General features: G+C 49.8%; 3 protein-coding genes across 8 annotated transcripts in view; 2 read left to right on the top strand and 1 right to left on the bottom strand.

Moving 5' to 3' along the window:
* Positions 1-6201, top strand: part of DPP3 (dipeptidyl peptidase 3) — a 30754-nt gene extending 24553 nt beyond the window's left edge. For all 5 annotated transcript variants that reach the window (XM_026447664.2, XM_026447663.2, XM_026447667.1 and 2 more), the window contains 2 exons: positions 1044-1206; positions 5621-6201. In XM_026447664.2, coding sequence (XP_026303449.1) covers positions 1044-1206; positions 5621-5793 — 336 coding nt within the window. In that variant the 3' untranslated portion in view covers positions 5794-6201. The remainder of the gene's footprint in view (positions 1-1043; positions 1207-5620) is intronic.
* LOC111533669 (pyruvate carboxylase, mitochondrial-like) overlaps positions 1-8553 on the bottom strand; it is a 1148173-nt gene that overhangs the window by 696846 nt on the left and 442774 nt on the right. The gene's annotated exons all lie outside the window — the stretch shown is intronic.
* The window catches only part of BBS1 (Bardet-Biedl syndrome 1), a 26717-nt gene continuing 25292 nt past the window's right edge, over positions 7129-8553 (top strand). The window contains exons 1-3 of one of the 2 annotated variants that reach the window (XM_026447668.1): positions 7129-7227; positions 7531-7607; positions 7725-7759. In XM_026447668.1, the coding sequence (XP_026303453.1) occupies positions 7181-7227; positions 7531-7607; positions 7725-7759 (159 nt within the window). In that variant the 5' untranslated portion in view covers positions 7129-7180. Of the gene's footprint in view, positions 7234-7530; positions 7608-7724; positions 7760-8553 lie in introns of both variants that reach the window. The other variant, XM_026447669.1, reaches the window with a different exon arrangement.

Raw genomic sequence — 8553 nt, 5'->3', positions numbered from 1 at the left:
AAAAAAAAAAAAAGTGGGCGCGGTGGCTCACGTCTGTAATCCCAGCACTTTGGGAGGCCAAGGTGGGCGGATCACGAGGTCAGGAGATCAAGACCATCCTGGCTAACACGGTGAAACCCTGTCTCTACTGAAACTACAAAACGTTAGCTGGGTGTGGTGGTGGGCGCCTTTAGTCCCAACTACCGGGAGGCTGAGGCAGGAGAATACCATGGACCCGGGAGGCGGAGTTTGCAGTGAGCCGAGATCGCACCACTGCACTCCAGCCTGGGCAACAGAGCAAGACTCTGTCTCAAAAAAAAAAGAAAAAAAAAAAAAGAACAGAAATTTATTTCTGACAGTTCTGGAGGTGGGGAAGTTCAAGATCAAGGTACCACCTAGTTCATTGTCTGGTGAAGGCTGCTCTCCCCTTCCATCCAAGATGATACCTTGTTGACGAATTATTTGGAGGAGAGGAATGGAAGGAATGCTGTAGCCTCACATGATAGAAGGCAAAATGGCAACAGGGCCAAACAGGCATGAAGGCTGTTTTCCTTTTTCTTTCTTTCTTTTCCTTTTTTTAGAGATGAGACGAGGTCTCACTATGTTAACCAGGCTGGTCTCAAACTCCTGAGCTCAAGTAATCCTCTCACCTCGGCCTCCCCAAGTGCCCAGGATTGCAGGCATGAGCCACCAGGGCTGGCCTTTTATTTATTTATTTTTTCCATAGAGATAGGGTCTTGCCACATTGTCCAGGCTGGTCTCAAACTCCTGGGCTCAAGTGATCCCTGCCTCCTCCTCCCAAGGTACTAAGATTACAGATGTGAGCCACCACACCCAGCTTGAAGTCTCTTTTATAAGGGCCTTAATCCCATTCATGAGGAAGGAGCCTTAATGGTTAAGTTGAAACTTAACCGTAAGTTTCAACACCGGAATTTTGGAGGGGACACATTCAAACCATAGCACAGACTGTCCAGGGCTGACCACAGTCAGCTGTGGCCTGTGGCAGAGCCCTGTGGACACCGGGTGAGTGCTCATCCTAGACATTTACTCCATCCTTCCCACAGGTGCTGAAGTCCACAGGGGATGTGGCCGGAGGGCGGGCCCTGTACGAGGGGTATGCGGCGGTCACTGATGCGCCCCCGGAGTGCTTCCTCACCCTCAGGGACACAGTGCTGCTACGTAAGGAATCTCGGAAGCTCATCGTTCAGCCCAACACTCGCCTTGAAGGTAATGGACTCTTGGGCTCCCTTGATGAGCACCACACAGGGCCCTCTGGGAAGCAATAAGAACCCATCCCAGGACTCAGGGAGAGCAGCCTGGGATGGCCCTTCCCTTTCTGCCAGGGTCCTTCCCATGCCAAACCTCAGGCCCTAATCTTGGTATCGGTCACCACCCACCACCCCCCGACACACACACAGTCATGTGAGTTGTAAGACAGTGACAGAAGATTTGAAGAATACCACCAGAGCAGGGGATAGCAGAACATGCAGACTTGGGGGGAAGCCAGGCATTTGTACCAAAGAATTAGACCTGTTGGGTACCCAGGCTGGGGATCAGGTCAGGAGGGAGCTGGGACCCAGCAAGCCTAGTGAAACCCAGGGGACAGTGTGACTTGATCGCATCCGGGATGGTGATCAACAGCTGCATCATCCCTCTTCCTTCTCAAGCGACAATTCCGGAGCCTAGCCCTGGCCACATGGTGCTTGTATCTTTTGAATTCAAAGCCCCTGGGGACCCAGCCCCTTACTGCCTTCACTTTCCTCTCACCCCTTGATTCATCTTTCCTGCTACTTGTCACTTGAGACACCTAAGATGATGTGGTGTTATGGAGTATTTAGAGCACCAGCTTCAGAACCGCCCTATGACCTTGGCCTAGTCATTTGACCTTTCTAGACTTTGGTGTCTTCATTCATAAAGCCAGTGCAGACGGCTTGCTGATGTTATAGTGAACCTGAATTCCTTCTTAGAGTTTCTAAGTGCTTTCTGGGGATTAACCTTTTAAATCCTCACAATAGCCCAATAAGGTAGGTATTTTTGTTATCCCCATTTTACAGGAAGGAAACTGAGGCACAGAGAGTAATTTGCACAAGGCTTATGCCTTTTTAGTGGAGAAGCCAAGAGTCAAATTAAGAGTGGTTGAGTCAGGCATGGTGGCCCCTGCCTGTAGTCCCAGCTGCTTGAAAGGGTGAGGTGGGAGGATCGCTTGAGCCTAGGAGTTCAAGATTGCAGAGCAAGACCTCAACTCTTCAAAAAAAAAAAAGCATTGTCCTGGGCAGTTCTGAGGGTTAAATAGAATAATATTTGTAAAAAGTCATTACCTATTATTGGTGGGGAAAAAGCATTTATTTATTTGTTTTTTGGGTGGGTTTTTTTTTGAGATGGAGTCTCACTCTGTCTCCCAGGCTGGAGTGTAGTGGCGCAATCTTGGTTCACTGCAACCTCTGCCTCTGAGTTCAAGTGATTCTCCTGCCTCAGCCTTCTGAGTAGCTGGGAAAACAGGTGCCTGCCACCACACCCAGCTAATTTTTTTTTTTTGAGACGGAGTCTCACTCTGTCGCCTAGGCTGGAGTGCAGTGGCACGATCTCGGCTCACTGCAACCTCCGCCTCCCAGGTTCATGCCATTCTCCTGGCTCAGCCTCCCAAGTAGCTGGGACTACAGGCACACGCCACCACCCCTGGCTAATTTTTTGTATTTTTTAAGTAGAGACAGGGTTTTACAATGTTGGCTAGGCTGATCTTGAACTCCTGACCTCAAGTGATCCTCCCGCCTTGGCCTCACAAAGTGCTGGGATTACAGATGTGAGCCACCGCACCCGGCCTTATTTGTTTATTTTTAGTTTTGTTTATTTATTTATTTATTTTTTGAGACAGGGTCTCACTCTGTCACCCAGGCTGGAGTACAGTGGTGTGACCTTGGCTCATTGCATCCTCTGCTTCCAGGGCTCAAGTAATTCTGTAGCCTCAGCCTCCCGAGCATCTGGCACTACATACCCAGCTAAGTTTTGTATTTTTTGTAGAGACGGGATTTCTCCATGTTGGCTTGGCTGGTCTCAAACTCCTGAGCTCAAAGTGATCCACCCCCCTCGGCCTCCCAAAGTGCTGGGATTACAGGCGTGAGCCACCATGCCTGGTGGAAAAAGCTTTTATTTTATTTTATTTCTTTCTGAGATGGAGTTTCCCTCTTGTTGCCCAGGCTGGAGTGCAATGGCGCAATCTCGGCTCACTGCAACCTCTGCCTCCCGGGTTCAAGCGATTCTCCTGCCTCAGGCTCCTGAGTAGCTGGGATTACAGGCATGTGCCGCCATGCCTGGCTAATTTTTGTATTTTTAGTAGAGACAGGGTTTTGCCATGTTGGCCAGGCTGGTCTTGAACTCCAGACCTCAGGTGATCCGCCCTCCTCGGCCTCCTAAAGTGCTGGTTACAGGCGTGAGCCACCGTGCCCGGCTGGAAAAAGCGTTTATTAAGACGCTCATTCTAGATGTTTTTCTGTGCCCTCCAGAGGCTTCCTGGAATTTGGCCCCAACCCTTGCCAGCCTCACCACCTCTTCTCTGGCTTGCTGTACTCCGGGCTCCCGACCCTTCTGTTTCTTCTACCCACTGAGCTCGCTCCACTCCCACAGCCTTTAAATAGGCTGTTCTTGCTGCTTGGCATGATCTTCCTCCAGATCTGGTTCTTTTTGTCCTTCAGCTCCTTGTAAAATGGCACCTTGTGAGAGAGGTTGTCTCTGACCCCTCAACCTAAAGTAACTGCTTCAGTCCCTCTCTATTCTGCCACCCAGCTTTATTTTCTTCATGTGCCCATCACGCTTGCCCATTTTCTTGGCGGTCACATCTCATGATGGGAGGAGCAGCATACGCCAGTGCCTCATGCACAGCCTAGCACATTGGAGTTGCTCAGTGGCTGTCGAATGAGTGCATTAACAAATCATGCCAGCCACATGGACAGTACCATCAATTGCTTTGATATGTCTAGCCCTGTGCGAGCCATGGGGGAGCCACTGGGGACCCGGAGGTGATCACAGCTCATTGGGGATGATAAGATATGGAGATAAATAATCATACAAGGGAAGTGTTACTGAGCAGCCAAAAGATATAAACAGAACTCTGAACACTTAGAGGAGGGAAGATCGCATCCATCTTTAAGAGGATCCGGGAACGTTCTGGGGAGGAAGTGGTGGTTCCCACTAGATCTGAAGAACAGGTTGGATTTTCAAAGGCTGTGATGGTGATGCACTGTAAAAACTTTTTTTTTTTTTTTTTGAGGTGGAGTCTCACTCTGTCCCACAGGCAGTGGTGAGATCTCGGCTCACTGCAACCTCCGCCTCCCGAATCAAACAATTCTCCAGCCTCAGCCTCCTGAAAAGCTGGGATTACAGGCGCCCACCAACATGCCTGGCTAATTTTGTATTTTTAGTAGAGCTGGGGTTTCACCATGTTGGCCAGGCTGATCTCAAACTCCTGACCTCAAGTGATCCACCTGCCTCAGCCTCCCAAAGTACTGGGATTACAGGCGTGAGCCACCACACCCAGCCAGGCCACTGTAAAAGTTTTCTATGGATTAACTCCTAACAACCCAGAGAGAAATGGTTATTATCCTAATTTTTCAGCTGGAAAATGAGGCACAGAGGGGCTGTGTATTTGCCTGCGGTCACACAGCTTTTGGGTGGCACAGCCAGAACTTGAACTCCAGAGCCTGTGCTCTTTGCTGCTGTACAGCTTGCAATGTCACGGAACATGACAAGCTGCAGAGAGAGGCCAGAGCGGTTGAAATGTGTTTGAGGGCAGTGCTTCCCGGGAGTATTCAGGGGACCCTCAGAACAGCCCATTTAACAAATTGGTAAACGGGCTCGGAGATAATGATGCCATGGTGGCTAGCATTTGTTGAGCTTCCATGTGTGACTATGTTATCACCACGGCTCCTTTACAGATGAGGAGACTGAAGCTTAGGAGGTTGGGAAACTTGCCCCAGGTCCCACAGTAGACAGATGAAGTCGTTGCTGGACTGTGAGCTTCAGGACACCAAGGACTGTATCTGTTTCACCTAGTGTGGCACCTGGTGTAAATCTTTTATTATTTATTTATTTATTTATGTATTTATTGAGGGGGAATCTCACTCTGTCACCCAGGCTGGAGTGTAGTGGCATGATCTCCACTCACTGCAACCTCTGCCACCCAGGTTCAAGTGATTCTCCAGCCTCAGCCTCCCGAGTAGCTGGGACTACAGGCACGTGCCACCACGCCCAGCTAATTTTTTTGTATGTTTAGTATAAACAGTGTTTCACCATGTTGGCCAGGCTTGTCTCAAACTCCTGACCTCAGGTGTCATCTCGCCTCGGCCTCCCAAGGTGCTGGGATTACAGGCATGAGCCACCGTGCCCAGCCTGAATCTTTATTTGACTGACTGAATGAATGAAAGCAGCAATGCATTTAATACTCCCCCTGTAGTATTTCCTTCCTCACAGGGTTAGTATAAAGAGTAAATTAAGTAATTAACCTAAAACGTAGAGCACAGGTTCTTTTTGGCAGAGCTCAGTAAGAAACAGCTGCTGCTGTGATTGTGATTATTAAGACTATTATGATGATTCAGTTTCCCTATTCAGACCTTTCCCTGCTGCTGTTTTATCTCCATCTCCTCCCCAGACTCAGACGTGCAGCTTCTGGAATACGAGGCCTCAGCTGCTGGCCTCATCCGATCCTTCTCCGAGCGTTTCCCAGAGGATGGACCCGAGTTGGAGGAGATCCTCACACAACTGGCCACAGCTGATGCCCGATTCTGGAAGGGCCCCAGTGAGGCCCCATCTGGCCAGGCTTGAGGAAGATGTGTGGCCTCTCCCCCAACTCCAAGAAACCAAGGCTGCAAGTGGCCCTCCATTCGTGTGTGTTTTTAGGGGCTGGGGAGGGGGAGGGGCAGGAGCTTGGACCTTGGTACTACCTCAGCTGAGGGTGGTGACACTAACCCCTTACATTTGTCAGCACTTTCCAGCTTGCCAAGTGCTTCCCCTCTGTGAGCTCATTTCATCTGCACTGCCATACCTGGAGTGAGCAAGACAGGGCTCACCATCCTGTCTACCAGATGAGGAAATGGCAGTTCTGAGAAGTCACTGGTCTAGATTCCACAGATGGCACGTGACAGCTAGGGTTCAAAATGTTCTCACCTAATCCAGTGCTCCTCACATATTAATTTTATAACCAGACAAATAAATATTAGAGACAACCACCATATTTGTGTGGCTCCTCCTTGCCTTTGTCTGTCTTCTCATTTGCTCCCAGCAGAGTGATGGGCTCAAGGCCTGGGGAGGGAGCAAGAAGGGCCATTTTTAGCCTCCCTTCCACAACAGGATGTTGACATTATCTCTAGATGAGGATATGCAGTCACAGAGCTGAACATAGCACAATTTTTGCAGCTCTCCTTTGTGGCATTCTTTGCATTTTTAAATGTTCCAGGGTGGGGCGCGGTGGCTCACGCCTGTAATCCCAGCACTTTGGGAGGCCGAGGCGAGCAGATCACGAGGTCAGGAGTTTGAGACCAGCCTGGCCAATGTGGTGAAACCTCGTCTCTACTAAAAAATAAAAAAATTAGCTGGGCATGGTGGCTACTGTAATCCCAGCTACTCGGGAGGCTGAGGCAGGAGAATCGCTGGAACCCGGGAGGCGGAGGTTGCAGTGAGCTGAGATCGTGCCATTGCACTCCAGCCCTGGCGACAGAGCGAGACTCCATCTCAAAAAAAAAAAGTTGTGGGAATCTACAAACTCAACTTAAGTCAGAATCCTCTGCATTTGCCCCATAACCCTCATGTTTTGTTTCTCTGGGCCTGGACCTCTACAGTAAGGCAGCAAGACAGGACCTGACCCCTTTTCAACCGAGTAACCATGAAGATGGAGACAGGAGGAGTTTGTTTTGCTGCTCATAAATGCTAGAAGAGGCTTCTTTCCAACCCTGGAAGCCAGAGGGCCCTGTGGCTGACCCAGAGACTGTAACACCCAGACGCCTGGAAAGGCGGCTCTGACTAGGAAGGAGCAAAGATAAATAAGCTGGGAGAGATTCCTCAACCCAGGAGGGTGGCCAGGGCGTCCTCCTCAGCCTGGGAGGAAAAGCTTGGCGCCCGGAACCTTTGTACTCGCGCTTCCCAGCGCTCGGGCACTATTGGGCGTTACGCGGCGGCGTGGGAGGGGCCGGTTGCCAGGACGACGCCTGCGAAGATGGCGGCTGCGTCCTCCTCGGATTACGACGGCTGCGGAGCTGAGAGGTGAAGGTGGGGCCCCTCAAGGCCTCTTTTCCCACTCCTGTAAAGAGGGTCCTTTGGTCCCCGGGTTCTGGGCTCCTGCTGTTCTCGGGCAGTCTGGAAGGACTCTTATAGAGGTCAAATAGGGAAACCGAGGCCTAAGATGTGCATATGTGTGTCTGGAGGTCGCTCGGTGAGCCAGTGGCGGAGCCTGGACTTGTACCCAGACGTTCTGTACCTTGTGTTCGGAGTGACCTGTACCAGCTTACTCAAAGTTTTCTTCCCCTCCCATGGGACTCACTCCTCAACTCTTTCCCCCACTCCCAGCAATGAGGCCAATTCGAAATGGTTGGATGCGCACTACGACCCAGTGGCCAACATCCACACCTTTTCTGCCTGCCTAGGTGAGTCTCTGGAACCAGGAACCCTGGGTTCTAGTGGGATGGGGAGTCAGACAATGGTCCTGTAGTGAAGCCTCTGGGATATCTGAGACCCTGGTTTTGGCCCTTCTTGTTTTCCAGCGCTGGCAGATTTGCATGGGGATGGGGAATACAAGGTAAGCATATCACCCTAGCAGGAGAGTTGAGCATAGGAGGATGCACCCAGAAATGAGATTTTCCGATGGCTGAAAAGAGGCCCAGCATACTCTGGAATTCACATATACTGTGAAAAAGTACATTTAGCGTTAAATTTTGTTTTTATGTGGAAAGTGAGGAGAACGTATTAATTTCATAATACAGACTGCAGAAAGTAAAGCAGATCAAATATTTCTGGGGATTCTACTAAGACAAAGCCTCTTACTTTAGTTAACATGATTTCCTTGTTGGAAGGGCAAATCCCTTGGTTGGCAGGGGGCGGCATTAGAATCTAGAGGGAAAGTAAAAGGGAGGGAAGTGAACGTTTTATGTTTATCAGAAGATTTTAAGATTGGCCATGAGCTGTCAATTGTTGAAGCTAGATAATGGGATATATGGGGGTTCACTATATCTCTTTACTTTTGTATGTGAATGAAAATTTTCCATAGTAAAAATGTTAAATTTTAAATTTAATTTTAAGGCCAGCATGGTGGCTCACGCCTGTGATCCCAGCACTTTGGGAAGCTGAGGCGGGTGGATCACTTGAAATCAGGAGTTCAAGACCAGCCTGTCCAACATGGTGAAACACCATCTCTACTAAAAATACAAAAATTAGCCGGGCATGGTGGTGGGCGCCTGTAATCCCAGCTACTTGGGAGGCTGAGGCAGGAGAATCGGTTGAACCCAGGAGGTGGAGGTTGAGTAAGCCGAGATCATGCCACTATACTCCAGCCTGGATGACAGAGTGAGACTCCGTTTCAAAAAAAAAAAAAAA

The sequence above is a fragment of the Piliocolobus tephrosceles genome, chromosome 13, assembly GCF_002776525.5.
Source record: "Piliocolobus tephrosceles isolate RC106 chromosome 13, ASM277652v3, whole genome shotgun sequence".
Lineage (NCBI taxonomy): Eukaryota > Metazoa > Chordata > Mammalia > Primates > Cercopithecidae > Piliocolobus > Piliocolobus tephrosceles.
Note: the sequence above shows the minus strand (reverse complement) of the source record. Positions and strands in the feature narration are given on the sequence as shown.